This window comes from Bombyx mori, chromosome 23 (assembly GCF_030269925.1).
Source record: "Bombyx mori chromosome 23, ASM3026992v2".
Lineage (NCBI taxonomy): Eukaryota > Metazoa > Arthropoda > Insecta > Lepidoptera > Bombycidae > Bombyx > Bombyx mori.
The window spans coordinates 16,750,314-16,765,859 of record NC_085129.1 but is presented as its reverse complement, the minus strand read 5'-3'; the positions used below and the strand labels follow the sequence as shown (position 1 = coordinate 16,765,859).

The 15,546-nt window shown below is 42.4% G+C and overlaps 1 protein-coding gene across 6 annotated transcripts in view; it reads right to left on the bottom strand.

Moving 5' to 3' along the window:
- Positions 1–15,546, bottom strand: part of LOC101738182 (serine/threonine-protein kinase par-1) — a 45,599-nt gene that overhangs the window by 11,443 nt on the left and 18,610 nt on the right. For 4 of the 6 annotated variants that reach the window (XM_012694322.4, XM_012694326.4, XM_062675315.1 and 1 more), the window contains exons 3-17: positions 14,219–14,282; positions 13,204–13,358; positions 12,304–12,435; positions 11,784–11,907; positions 10,367–10,489; positions 9,268–9,389; positions 8,820–8,922; positions 8,366–8,415; positions 7,518–7,637; positions 7,308–7,424; positions 6,891–6,971; positions 6,404–6,545; positions 5,673–5,764; positions 3,003–3,094; positions 2,464–2,557 (exon numbers count right to left, since the gene is read on the bottom strand). In XM_012694322.4, the coding sequence (XP_012549776.1) occupies positions 2,464–2,557; positions 3,003–3,094; positions 5,673–5,764; positions 6,404–6,545; positions 6,891–6,971; positions 7,308–7,424; positions 7,518–7,637; positions 8,366–8,415; positions 8,820–8,922; positions 9,268–9,389; positions 10,367–10,489; positions 11,784–11,907; positions 12,304–12,435; positions 13,204–13,358; positions 14,219–14,282 (1,611 nt within the window). The remainder of the gene's footprint in view (positions 1–2,463; positions 2,558–3,002; positions 3,095–5,672; positions 5,765–6,403; positions 6,546–6,890; positions 6,972–7,307; positions 7,425–7,517; positions 7,638–8,365; positions 8,416–8,819; positions 8,923–9,267; positions 9,390–10,366; positions 10,490–11,783; positions 11,908–12,303; positions 12,436–13,203; positions 13,359–14,218; positions 14,283–15,546) is intronic. The other 2 variants (XM_012694323.4, XM_012694324.4) reach the window with 2 other exon arrangements.

Below are 15,546 nucleotides of genomic sequence, written 5' to 3'. Positions count from 1 at the left end.
GCGGTGTTTCACAACGTGGGGCTCACGCCCCATAAGCGGGCAATTTGATAATTTTGGTATTACAATTATTTTGAATTTGAATTTCAGTTTTTTATTATATGTTTTGAAATATTACTTACTATGTTGTGATAACAATTTCATTGTGTTTTCTTCCTAAAACCTATCATTTATGTTTCTTAAGTAAACAAATCAAATTTTCAATATTAAAAATTATGTATGGGGCCGATAAAAAATTTAGAAACGTTACAGTGGGGCATGGCACAAAAAAAGTTGGGAAACACTGGTCTAAAGTCTGTGTCAAATTCAGAATAGATTATTATTGTTTTTCCCCTACCGACGCCGAAAGTTCGGTGTTCCTCCCACTGTACAGGGAAGAAAGTCTAACTTTTCCTCCCTGGGTACTGACAAGTACGCATGCGTGTTAGTATCTACGTCTGCTCCAATGAAGTAGGAAACCTATGGAAATGAAACGTCAACCAAAATTTCGTGCCACTGTGACGTCATCTGGCCACAAAACATGGCGGCTTTAGTGCTGTACAAAAGATTTCAATGTTATCAGGTTTTATCGATAAACGTTCTTAGCTCATTTTATTTTAAATATTGTTGAGTATTATTTATTTGTAGAATTTATACTTTAATGGGAAATAAGTAGGTATATTGTTATGTGCAAATATGATATAATTTAGATGGGTGAAATCTAAGACAAGTTCGTCCTTCGAATTTGCCAAGTAAACGATATGATGATTTTTAAAAGTTGCTACACTGATTTTATAAAGTTGTCGTTTGTCGCAAAACATAAAGATATGGCGTAGTTCAAAGCCATCAGCCCATTTCTAGCATGCTAAATGTTATCGTATTTTGAGTACGTGTTTTTCTTAGACTATAACAATCTATTTTAATTGTTTTGCTGACTCTAAAGTCGCAACATACTACCGCAGCGCACCCCAAGGAAGGTGAGCCGCACTATTTGAATCACTTTCGCTTGAGAGTGATTCAAATTTTAAACTTATCAAGGGACCGCGTGAAAAAAAAAAACACCTACAGAACATTTATTCATTAATTACAAACGTCATTCCTTGTGACTTCCTCTCTAAAATCACTTAATTATTAAATATTTAACAAATTTACAATAGAGTTTTAATTACTGCGGAATAAAACTATTTTAGTTAAATAGTTCCGAAGAGATTTTGTCGGTAGCCTTTTTCCCGAAATATCTAAACAGAATGTCTAAATATGTTTTGATGACATATTTTAAAGTGGTATTTATGATTAGTGTCATGATCAATAGATTCCGACCGAAAAATGGATTTTTCGGATGAAGGCTCCATAATGAATTTAAATACATATAGATAATAGTTTTAGGGCATCGACTGTCTTGAGATCCTATAAAATACGTTTTAATTATTATTTTTGTATGTTTTAAGCATGATAAATTATGAAATTTTATATAATCAATCATATTAAATCGATATCAAAGTCAATAAATAATGTACAACCCAAAACAGACGGCCGAACTGACGTGACAATGACATTTGGCGCGCTAAACATGGCGGATTTTCGGCCTCATTAGACGGAGACGGAGATATTTACGTATATTCATGTTTCATTTTATGTACGCACTGAAATACTGTTATATTGTTTTCCTGCGAGTTAAAGTGCTGAGTAAGAACGAGATAGATATATGTTTATGTATGTGCCTTCAAAATGGGTGCTATTTATATAAGCAATTGTACGTATAGAACAATATGTCGTGTCCCTACTATATAGGTCTATGGTCTGCTCTCACGCACCTAAAATTCTCCACCATTGTTGTGCACGGGTAATTTGCAATATTGTGTTTAGTGTAAAAGTGAAATAAACAAAAGGCAATAAAAAATAATAGTGAAGTATTAAACAAAGATGAGTTCATCAGACAGTTCTTATTCAATTAGTAGTAGTTTATTTAAAAATTAAAAAACAGTGAATTTGTTTTTTTTTATGAGTGTGAGGGCTCCGCCCCCAACCCCCCACCAGGGCTTCACCCCTGGACCCCGGCTCGGAACTCCACGGGTGCTAAGTTTTTTACAATTTCGAACTTTCGGCCTGGTAGGAAAAAAAATAGTATGTACACCAAGGGAGAAAAGTTGGACATTTCCTTCCGCGTGTAAAATTACCACCCGAGGGAGGCGAGGGTGGCAAACACGCGGGAAAATGAAAATGAAAAATGTACTATTGTCTTTAATATTATTTATCTAAAGTGTAGTCTTGGCGAAATCTATGATTTTAGAAGTACAATAGTCTTTGACAATAGAAGCATAATAATGCTCAAACTTATAATTTCAATTAATTATAGTCGAATTTCGACTACTGGGGGACCTCTAGTATTAATAAAATCGCTTAACGAATAACTTAATAAATTAGATATTTAGTTTATATATTTTATATATCATTTGTCTGCCTGTTACAAGATTGTTGGTAGCTCACCATGTGCCCGGCGGCCGCAGACGTGGCGACGCTGGCTGCGTCCTCCGGCGTCGCCATGGTGTGTCGTTTGCTGCTGCCCCGGTTCATCATGTACCTGTCGCACCAAGCACATTGGAATCTTCATTTTATGATCATCTTCTCTATTGCTCAGACAGTCGCAATAGCAAAACGTGTAATAAAAACCAAACCCGCAAAATAGGACGTTTTGTGAGTCCGCGCAGGTAGGTACCATCACCCCGCCTATTTCTGCCGTGAAGCAGTAATACGTTTCGGTTTGAAGGGCGGGGCAGCCGTTGTAACTATACTGAGACCTTAGAATTTATATCTGAAGGTGGGTGGCGCATTTACATTGTGGATGTCTGTGGGCTCCGGTAACCACTTAACAAAAAAAAGTTTGTGAATGGTCACCGGAGATCAAGAAGTTATCACACCATGCCGTCCTACCAGTCCGTGTGTGGTACAGCCGTGTGCAATTCTCAGACGACAGACCGTTGTGTGTGGGCTTTTAAAGCTTTTAAAGTCGATTGACACGTAGTTACCTGCAGAGGTTGTTGTTGTAGGTGGTGTCGGAGCCCTGCTCGTCGCCGTGCTCGGGCTCCGGGGGCCGCGGGGGCGCGCCGCTGTCAGACACCTGCGGACCACATATATCCGACACTGCACCACCTGTACTGGATCAGCACAGAGTATTAAGCGGTAGGCAGCAGCTTGGCTCTGTCCTTGGCATTGCTGAAGTCCATGGGCGACGGTAACCACTCACCATTAGGTGGGCCGTATGCTCGTCTGCCTACAAGGACAATAAAAAAAAATATGCTCATGAACTTCATTCCTGAGCTTTCTTTTAATAAACACGCATACGACCTTAATCACAAATGAAAATTTAATTTTTTGACTAGTGTTCTTGTAGTGCACGCAACGTATATAAAATAACGCTTGAGGTCAACGACCTCGTAGGAGCTTAGTACTATTACGCACTGGGTTTCGGGATAAATAATTTGGTGTTCGAATCTTAGGCGGGTACCAATTTTTCTAATGAAATACGTACTCAACAAATGTTCACGATTGACTTCCACGGTAAAGGAATAACATCGTGTAATAAAAATCAAACCCGCAAAATTATAATTTGCGTAATTACTGGTAGTAGGACCTCTTGTGAGTCCGCGCGGACAGGTACCACCACTCTGCCTATTTCTGCCGTAAAGCAGTAATGCGTGTCGGTTTGGAGGGTGGGGCAGCCGTTGTAACTATACTGAGACCCGTAGAACTTATATCTCAAGGTGGGTGGCGCATTTACGTTGTAGATGTCTATGGGCTCCAGTAACCACTTAATACCAGATTGGCTGTGAGCTCGTCCTCCCATCTAAGCAATAAAAAATAAATAAATGTTCCACCAAAGTACAACTTAAAACTGTATTTATTTATGACTTAGAACACACATAGAACACTTTAAAATTATCAGTTCACTTCGCTTCGAGTAGCTCCGATTACTGAGTGCGTGCCATCTCTGAAACGTTTTTATAGTCGATACGACATCCCTAGAATTATCGAGAATATTCCACACAAGTCGAGTATTGTGTTTCCGCTATCTGACAATAGATGGCATTGTACTTCTCGAGCGTTCTAGATGCTCGAGATATTCGTTCGACTATTCGGCGATAGATAGCGTTACTCTTACCGGCGTAACAGTACCTTCGAGTTCCATTGCTGGCTCACGAAATCAATAAGTTTTTTCTTTTAATTCAAATGTATTGGATGGAGTAATTAATTGTTAAACATATATGCAAATACACACAGAAACACACAAAAAGTATATAACTGTGGATTCGTGTGTATTATCTTGTATTTTAATTTAAGTATATTGTTCCGCTCTCTACTATATTTCGATTATTTAATTCAATATCATTATACTTATTAGGGTTTCGCGACTCGCAGACATAATTAAGAACGCTTTTTGGTTTATTATCTTTTTTTTTCCAAATTTGATATTGTCTTTATCGCCTCAATCGTGCGTGAATTATGTCAAAATCTATATAGCGGCAATAGATATGCCGTATTTGAAATTGTTATTTCATTTTAGACTTGAGGACTGATTTCAGTGAAATTAAAGATGTTTATTGTTTGAAATACCGGTTGGCGTGTGTATTCTGAATTAGCAATCGTACAGTTTTATAGAATAGCGGGATCAGAGAACAATATTCTTGTCCAATAGCAACCGCACACGTTTCTACCGTCACACCCAGCTCTATTCTGATTGGTGGCGAAAATTTACACAATAGTACCAATAACAAAACACAGATACAATAATTTCAAGGATCAACATCTTCAGCACTGGAAATGCGTGAACATTAAACACGTCATCCGGAGAATCCGTAATCTCCCCATCCACTAACGATGCTTTTAGGTACCTCAAGCACCGGTCACCGTCCTCGTCGAACCCGTCACTTTCGACGAAGGGCTCGACGAATAAACTAACCCACAGACACAGCCGACTGAGTTTCTCGTCGGATCTTCTCAATGGGTCGCGTTTACGATCCGGTGGTAGATTCTGCGAAGTACTGTTCTTGCTGGGGCCAGTGTTAGCAATACTCCCAATTTGAACCCCGTGAGCTCACCTACACGTTAGGGTGAAGCTGAAATAGCCTCTCAAGACTATCAGCATAGGTAGAAAAAAAAAACACGTGTGGCACTCGGGGTCTGCCGTGGTAAAGCTATTGCATAGCATTTTTTATCAACTTATGCAATTATAATTAGACAATAATAAATATATTTATATTAAAACAATAATAAAATAAGACCACGCTATATTTATAAACATTAACAAAAGAAAAACATTAACTGTCCTCTTCACACTCATAAGCTAGAGCGCGCGAGAGAGAGAGATGGGCAGACTTTTCATGTGCACATGGAGTGCGGCGTCACGCCGCGCGCTTATTCACAAACACTACACAAGCACAGCGTGTGAATGTGTTGAACGCGACCTACATGGTAGGCGGAGTGGGGGTGTTAGGTTTTATTTTCGTTACGGAATTTCTTGATTCGGTTGCCGCGCTCAAATCCCGCGATAAACGCTATGCAATAGCTTAAACAAAAGCGTGAACAGTCTAGAATCATGATGTGTAAGATTAAACAGTCAAGCAGCCACGGTCAGCACTGGAGACCAGATGCCCTGCGGAGTCAGCTGTTAGGGTTTGAGAGGAAACGAGAGGACATACGTGATGCGAGGGCATGGGGTGGCAGCACGTCCTCTCCCTGCAGCGGGGCACGTGGGCGCCTCCGTCTGAAGCACGACGCCCGAATGTCGACGCTGTTGTATAAAAAACAAGAACTATTATCGCATTCATCCGTACAAACGTATACACGACGAGCGGTTCTCAATCTTCTCCTATTTTTTTTAATTGCTTAAATGGCCTGGCTGATGGCTGAATGACACGTGGCCTAAAGGATAAGACGTCCGTTGCATTCGTATGTAGCGATGCACCGGTGTTCGAATCCCGCAGGCGGATACCAATTTTTCCAATGAAATACGTACTTAGCAAATATTCACGATCGACTTCCAGTGGAGGAATAACATTGTGTTAATAAAAATCAACCCTGCAAATTTTTAATTTGCGTTATTACTGCTGATAGCGCAATAGGGACGTCTTGTGAGTCCGCACGGGTAGGTACCACCACCCTGCCTATTTCTGCCGTGAAGCAGTAATGCGTTTCGATTTCAAGGGTGGGGCAGCCGTTGTACTGTAAAATGAGACTCAGAACTCATGTATTAAGGTGGCATTTTTTTTTACTGCTTATGGGTGGACGAGCTCACAGCCCACAGTTAAGTGGTTACTGGAGCCAACCTTGAGATATAAGTTCTAAGGTCTCAACTATAGTTACAACGGCTGCCCCACCCTTCAAACCGAAACGCATTACTGCTTTACGGAGCTCCGCAGGTAGCTCGTACCTTGGCTCTGCATGGCGTGCGGCGGCTTCAGCAGGTGCTGGTCCTTGACGCTGAAGTAGCGCGCGGGCTGGTGCTGCACGGCCGGCAGCTTGGCGGCTAGGTTCGTGTTCGGCAGCAGCGACACGTCCGGCGAGGCCTGCGGCTGACGAACAAACGTCACGTGCTCAATGCGGTCTTTTATTATCGATCTTTTACTAAAATTGCACGACATATTAGATTTAAAAAAAAAACTGCTTAAATGGGTGGACGAGCTCACGGGCCACCTGGTGTAAAGCGGTTCCTGGAGCCCATAGACATCTACGACGTAAATGCCGCCACTCATTGGTGAGACAGCCGTTGTAACTATACTGAGACCTTAGAACTTGTATCACAAGGTGGGTGGCGCATTTACGTTATAGATGTTTATGGGCTCCAGTAACCACTTAACAGCAGCTGGGCTGTGAGCTCGTCAACCCATCTAAGCAATAAAACAAAAAATAATACTCACATTGAACTGCGCGGATACGTAGAGGGGGGAGGGGCGCAGGTCGGCGGACACCGCGGCCCCGCACGCGCTCAGCTCGCCGCCCTGGGGACACAGCGCGCGTCAGTACCCGCGGGGACCGTGCTGACCCCCAACACTTTGGTCTGATGTCGTTATTGTTTAGTTCGCTTTGCAATAGCTTTAATTAAGCGTTTCTTTTTTTTAGATTTGTTATCTATATGCATATATTTAAGGTTTAACTGGTTCAAATAAAACTATAAATCTGTTTATTTCTCGAATTATTGCAATGGTAACACTAAAATATTTGTATTTATTTATCTTTGCTTATACATACATAGGTACTGCCTCCAAGCAGTAGTGCTAGGAGCAGCAGTGGTTAAGTTGATGGGGGGTCACACGGGGGGTCAGAGGGAGGGTCACCTGTGTGTGTCTGCAGTCGCCGGGCCCCACGGTGTGCCGCCTGGTGGCGTGCTGCTCGCCGGTGCTGGCGGGCTGCTGGGTCCGCTCCTCTTGAACTGGTATCGAGCCGTCACCGAACTGAAAATGTATTAACGACATTAGTGGTGGTAGGAGGTTTGACACTGAATTGACCTTGGGATAATTTCGGCTGTCATAATCCAGAGCCCGTACCTTCTCCAGAGCCTCGGGTCCGTCGGTCAGGTAGTCCACCGACGCTTCAGGATTGGGTAACGATATCAGAGAATCCTGGATCGAAGAATCCTCCGCATCCATCTCCTCGTCTTCCGAATTCTGTAAAACGAATTTTAATCAGAACATGTCCAGTAGGTTTTTAACCAAAAATGTCACTTAATAAAATACGTTTGTTTGTTTCTCTTGCATGATACCATCCATAAATGTATGACAATTATATTAAACAAAAAAAAACAGAATTATTCAATAGTTAATTCAGAATGCACTTATACAATTACTTTAATACCAAGAGCTGCATATTTACTGTATTTCAAACTGAGATATCTATATAAAAACCAATAGGCATGTCAATACAGTTGAGTATAATTTTACGTTTATTTTTTTAAAAGGTTTATATATATTGATGTTCAATAGCAACAGAACAGAGCTTTTAGTATTCCCAATACCAATGATTTTTATCCTAATTTCATAGAGTACTAAAACAAATTTGAATCTTAAGACATCAGTCATTACGGTCGAATTTCCATCGCCGAATAAATATTAGTAGTTATAAATTCGGGTTTTGTAGGGGACATAGTAACACTCGAATTAATGCAGCCCGTATACAACATACGTACGCCTCCTATGACTCTGGCGCGCTTGCGGACCATGGACCACACCAACACGTTGAAGTGTCTTTCAACACAAACACTCAAGCGCTCGGTTAAGATAGCATTTATTAAATTTTTCACGATAAAAATTAAATGAAACGAAAAAGTGACACTAAAAAGAGATAAACTTTAGATTTTTAGTCTACGCGAATGAGATAGAATACTTGCATAGATTACCTTACAACTAGTGAGATCCAACGGCAGACCGGTCGTCGAGTCCAGGGAATCTGGAAACATACGGCATAATCATAAAACTATATCTGTCTCGGTCACTCACATCGAAATACGCTGCGCTAGAGAGAGACGGGTCTATTGTCAAACAAGTTTTTTTTTTCATTCTTACTCTAGTGACCTCGAAGGGTCATACTAGATTCACCGAGTAGGTGAGCTCACGGAACTCACACTAGCCCTAGCAAGAGCAGTGCTTCGCTGAATTGTGGGTTGTGTCTATGGGTTAGCCAGCGCCAATGATATTACAAATCAGGACTAATCGCGTGTCGGTCCTTGCGTTCCTTGACCACTTGCGATGTGGTCTGGTATGGTTGTGCGCTCCGAGGGAAGTCCAGAACCAGTACCGTCAAGATACGGGGTGTGTCTCCTCGACCAACGAGGGTCTTTCGAGTAGACCCACCTCTGTGCTGCAGGCTACTCCGGGCGCTGCTTCTCTGTTCGAGCTTGTCCATGAGGAGGTGGTAGATAGCCGATATGTGATCGAAGCGTTCTTCTTGCACCGACTGAAATGGAACGAGGTGATTTTTAGTTTGTTTATCAAGGGTCAGCTGGTGTTGACGGGTGAGAGGAGGTCCAAGTCTTTCACTCACCCCTCGAAGCGGAACGCACGGGTAGGTATCACCACTCTGCCTATTTCTGCCGTGTAGCAGTAATGCGTTTCGGTTTGAAGGGGGCAGCCGTTGTAACTATACTGAGACTTTATAACTCATATCTCAAGATGGGTGGCGGCATTTACGTTGTAGATGTCTATGAGCTCCGGTAACCACTTAACACCAAATGGGCCGGGAACTCGTCTACCCATCAAAACAATAAAAAAAAATGAAAATTTATCTGAATAGCACCAATACCTGTTGTACGTGCTCCTTCGTGAGCCCGGGGAGCGTGAGCAAATGCGCCATAACAGTTTCCGAGGCCCCGGGTTCGGTCTGCGACATAGACGTGTGACATATGCAGGCTCCGGTCGACGCATCTATAATTAAAAGGTTACTGCTTCAAACCAGACAAGCGATTGAAGTCCACCCATCACAGGGGTCCCACCATCAGCCATCCCGAGACATGGTGGACGCCATAGTCTTGTTAATCTGGTGGGAGGACGTCTTATGAGTCCGCACGGGTAGGTACCACCGCCCTATTTCTGCCGTGAAGCAGTAATGCGTGTCGGTTTGAAGGGAGGGGAAGCCGTTGTAACTATACTGAGAGCTTAGAACTCATATCTCAAGGTAGGTGGCAACATTTACGTTGTAGATGTCTATGGGTTCCAGTAACTACTTAACACGGGATGGGCCGTGTGCTTGTCCAACCTCCAAAGCAAAGAAAAAAACGGCATAAATATGATGGAATAATCAGCCGGACTTATCCCCACCAGTTTACTTAGGAAGTCGGTAATGAAATATTGACGTAAGTTATTTGCTGATGGGGCTGTATTCCAGTTAGAATGGTGGGACAGCCGTTTCGTTGTACAATCGAGGTTCCGACCTCATCAGGATGGATGGCGACGTTGAGACATCAATGAACTACAGAAGGCTGAGTGGCTGAACTACAGTGAGCTCATTCAGATGTCAATAATAAAAATATATACTATATATTTATTTAACAGATTCGACAGGCTAATACAACTCGAAGAAGACAAAGATATTATAAATCTTCTGGAAGGGATGACTTTTGAAATTGAAACATCCAAAATATTAAGAGACCACCTAGTGACACTGTAAGCGGCTTAATGACAAATGTATAGCTCGAAATAGCTATCGTTAAACGAAAACGGACTTTCTTGTGTGACGAAATAGCATTAGATTTAAATTGTTCATAACTACAGGATTAATTATATGCAAGTTATTTATGAGCCCGCAATGGATGCGTTGGGTCTCTACGCGTTTGTGCGGACTTGCCTTCTGACGTTATCATACAAGCGTAACTGGAATTAAATAAAGAGCAGGGTCGCCATACCTCGATCACCCGGTCCTGGCCCAGGTTGGTGTGCCGCCAGCCACCTGTGCCTGGCAACACCGCGCAGGGATAACCTCTTCTCCGGTTCCACGACCAGCATATGCCTTATTAGATTTTCGCATTCTAAAACGATAACAAAGACTGATCGTAGAATTAGAAATGCAATAAAATCAAACCGCTTCCGCTAGGAAACAAATTGAGAAACAGCAGGAATAGCTGACTGTCTAGTCTATAACCGCATAATGATTCTATTACCGCATCTTCTAATAAAAATGGGACACATATACCCATTGTGTAGTAGAACCACATAGATGGGTACCAAAATTTAACCTATTCCTACCGTGAAGCAATCTTAAGCTCCACTTTAAATGGTCGGCCAGGGTTATACAGCCGCTTTATAAGTCAGTAGCAACACTCTAAATTATTGTTACGCGCTGGGGTTCGGAATAAATAAAAATTCTACCGAAGTACAAATTGGAACTGTATTAACAATCAGAACACTTAACGAACATTTTAAAATTCTCAATTCACTTCCTCCGCTTCGCTTCAGGTGATCCATTCGCTGTTACGCTTCGAGTAGATCCGATTACTGACCGACTGCGTGTCATCTCTGCAACGCTTTTATAGTCGATACGACGACATCCCTAGATTTATCGAGAATATCCTGGGCAAGTCGAGTAGCTTTGATGTGTGTTCCGGTATCTGACAATAGATGGCGTTGTACCTCTCGAGCGTTCTCGATGTTACCAGTTTTTTATATTAGTTTCTGTGGCGGGTAGCCATCACACACTACAAGAAAAATTGACAGATGCCTGAATCTCGCTTACGACGTTTTCAACATAAGCGTGCATATATACAAGTTTCGAACAACATTCGGAGCGTCGGTCTACCGAGCGATTTAACCAGCTCGTTGGAAGATCTTCCCTTTGTCGTATATCTCTACAGTTTCTGTTATTTGGCGATAGATGGCGTTACTCCTACCGGCGTAGCATTATTGTATCGCCATCGGTACTTGACACATATGCAAATTGTCGAATTAATCAGACCTCTTGAAGTCGATGAAGATTACATTGAAATATTTCGTTATATAAACATACAGACAAAGGACCAGCTAATGAAGCGTAAAAAAAGTAAGCCTTTTTCCAGGTAAACACTATTCCCGCCCGGGTTCGGACCTCGGGGGATCGGACGCTTAGGCGAAAGCGCAGGGGAGCCGTTTGCGCCCCCTAGACGCGGGGACTTCGCAGAAGGTTAGACCCCAGGCCCAGGAAAAGAAACGGAAGTACATCCGAGAGAGTCCGAGAGAGAGATGGCGAGATGCTCCCCCCACACACAACCCCTTTCCTAATTCAATAAGCCCGATATGGATGTCATCCTTGATGGATTTGGGGGATTCGCTGAAAATACTCTTACTGACCTTGTGACATGAAGTACGGTATTCGGAACTTTCCGCTCAGGACCACGTTCCTGAGCTCGTGGAGGGTGTTCCCATCGAACGGCAACGCCCCGCAGACCAGAACGTATAATACGACGCCCAGTGACTGCAAAACGATCACCGTTCACCGTCACATTTCTATGGGAAAGTTTGGCTGGCGGGCTGTGGGCCACTCCATTAAACCATGGTGTTAAATGGTTACCGGATCCTTTAGACATCACTGCGTGAATGACACCACCTTGAGACGTGAAGTCTACCTCTCAATCGTAACACATGTCCCACTCACTCTTCAAAACATTGTCTCTGCCGCTTTGTAAGCATTATTTTTGCACGGATTGTTTTTTCTTACTCAAATTCAAATTCATGAAAATTCAAATCTAATTGCCTCCATACTAACTATGATAAGCTTAGGCCACTTTTGAGCTAACGGCCTCATATATATTTTTTATTTCTGTATAAATAAATAATAATAAAAAATTACGCTGATATATTTCGAACGTACCCAAATGTCGGCTTTGGGTCCATCATACTGTCTCCCTTCGAAGAGCTCGGGTGCTGCGTACGGAGGACTCCCGCACCAGGTGCTCAGGGCTCCTCCGGTTCTATATTCGTTGCTGAAGCCGAAATCTGCTAACTGAGGAGAGAAAAGGGCATCGGTTGGCAAAGAAATATATTACTGGTGGTTAGGACCTCTTGTGAGTCCGCACGAGTAGGTACCACTACCCCGCTTATTTTCTGCCGTGAAGCAGTAATGCGTTTCGGTTTGAAGGGCGGGGCAGCCGTTGTAACTATACTGAGACCTTAGAACTTATATCTCAAGGTGGGTGGCGCATTTACGTTGTAGATGTCTAGATGTCTATGGGCTCCAGTAACCACTTAACACCAGGTGGGCTATGAGCTCGTCTACCCATCAAAGCAATAAAATAAAAAAAAGTTAAAGCCACAGCGACCTAAGTGGAAACAATACCGCACTTAAAGAAGAGAAAGAGGTGCGAATCGTAATTGTTGCAATGGCTGGTCGTAGACCACTAAGAAGCACACATTAGGTCATAGGGACAGTCTGACGTCCAGGCTTCCAGTTCAATTACCATTTGCACGGTACTCAAAATCCCTAGGTTTACCAAAAAGATTGGCCTCTTTGAAAAAAAAGAGGTAGCGCTCGTGGTTCGTTCGGGACCAAAATTCAAAAGGGTCATAGATTAAGACTTCGGTTTATGGAGAACAGCCCGTCTGTCAATATTCTGCACAGGCAGATTTGTTTTCAAAGAACAAAGACCGGTAACTGGCCATATCGCTAACCGGCATGCTCCAACATTCCGCCTATTACAAAAAAAAAGCCTTATAACAGTACCATAAGTCACAATACCCGGTAACTTCAATGGTTCCCAAAAGCCCGGCTCACCTTTATGTTCATGTTTTTGTCTAACAGTAAATTCTCAGCCTTTAGGTCGCGATGGACGACACCGTTCGCGTGGCAGTACCCCACGGCGGCCACCATCTGGGAGAAAGCTCGGGCCGCCTCCGACTCCGTCATACGACCCCTGGACACCAAGTGATCTGGAACATTTTACTGGTGGCAGGACGTATTGTGACCCGAAACGAGCTTTAAATTTAAGCGCATCACTCGAGGAAAACTGGAAAACTTTGGCAATTTTTTACTAGTGGTAGGACCTTTTGTGAGTCCGCGCGGGTGGGTACCACCACCCTGCCTATTTCTGCCGTGAAGCAGTAATGCGTTTCGGTTTGAAGGGTGGGGCAGCCGTTGTAACTATACTTGAGACCTTAGAACTTATGTCTCAAGGTGGGTGGCGCATTTACGTCGTAAATGTCTATGGGCTCCAGTAACCACTTAACACCAGGTGGGCTGTGAGTTCGTCCACTCATCTAGCAATAAAAAAAATAAAAAATTGTTTTAAGGTATGTTATGGTCCTAATTACCAAAACCCCATTTAATCAGTGTGCGCCAAGCCTCAGTTCGCGAACTATTGGTTAAACATAGGCTCCAGGCGTGTTGTTCATCCTTGGTCTAGTCAAAACACAGGGAACCCAAACCTCCGGGTGAAAATACTAGGTCTCTTGTTAAGCATAAACTCCAGATCTTTGTTTTTCTAGCTGTGTGGACCCAGTAGCCTCAAATTCAGACCTCTATTAAAAGATACGGCACGCAGTGGCTTGGCTCTGCCCCTGGCATTGCTGAAGTCCATGAGCGACACTAACCACTCACCATTAGGTGGGCCGTATGCTCGTCTGTCTATAAGGGCAGTAAAAAAATATGGAATTTCATCACACAGAGTTCACTGAGCGCTATGACATATCCCCCAAAGGAGTCCTGAAGAGACTACCCTTAACATTGAAGTCCTTGAACGAAGGTGAGTATATGTATTTCATAAGTTATCGAAATAAATTTAAAAACTTACCAAATATTTCACCGTTCGGTGCGTATTCTGTTACTAAATAAATCGTGTGGGTGCTCTCCATCACCTGAAGAATCACAAAATAACAAAAATGATGTCAGCCAATTCACAACTGACTTAGTATTGAACCATTAAATTAGTGCCTGAATATATACGTACACAATACTTTATTACATTACAAATGTGCACGTGTTAAGTGTTATAATTTACAATAAATAAATAAAATGGGGCGCATCGCGGTACCACCTAGGACGGAACTTACTTTCAATTCAAATTCACTGGTGGCAGAACCTCTTGTAAATCCGCACGGGTAGGTACCACCGCCACGCTTATTTCTGCCGTGAAGCAGTAATGCATTTCGGTATGAAGGGTGGGGCAGCCGTTGTAACTATACTGAGACTTTAGAACTTATATCTCAAAACGGGTGGTGCATTTATCTTGTAGATGTCTATGAACTCGTCCACCCATATTTGCAATAAAAAAAAAACCATTTTGAATACTATTGTTTAGAATTTCGCCTTTAAACCAATTGTTTAAGATCGAAATTTACAGAAACAAGTTTATAGTAAACAATGCAACGGATTTGAACTTTACGTCATTGTGTTTAAAGATTTTTTATGGCAAGTCGAAGATCAGAGGCGTGACGTTGCGTGACAGTTTCTATTGATCAATCCTTAGTTTTTTTTTCTTCTTTTTTATTGCTTATATGGATGGACGAGCTCACGGCCGATCTGGTGTTAAATGGTCACCATAAATGGACATCGTTATGGTAATGGGCGCCAAGCATTGGGAACACGAGCTCTGAGTCTCAGTTTTACAGTACCACGGCTACCCCGCCCTTCAAACCGAAACGCATCGCTGATTCACGGTAAAAATAGGCAGAGTGGTAGCTCCTACCCGGGCGGGCCCACAAGACGCCCTACCACCAGTAGACAGTGCTAAAAGGCAAAGTTAAACACCTTAATTCCTGCCTGCAGGATTTGGAGCTCGGTCATATTATTATCACTCGCAATTTTCTCCATCAGGCGTGCCTCATTCTCTCTATTAAGGTTACGAAGTCTGGCCTCTAGGCGCAGACACCAATATTTATCCACGAATGTGAATTACAATCTATACTAATATTTATAATTATAAAGAGGAAAGATTTGTTTGTTTGTTTGTATTGAATAGGCTCCGAAACTACTGAACCGATTTGATTTGATTTTTTCACTGTTTGGAAGCTACACTATTCCCGAGTGACATAGTCTTTTTTGAAAAAAATTAAGAATCCTTACTACAACTCTAATAATGTAACCCAAAGTGTAAAAAAATTACCTAAAATATTATTTATA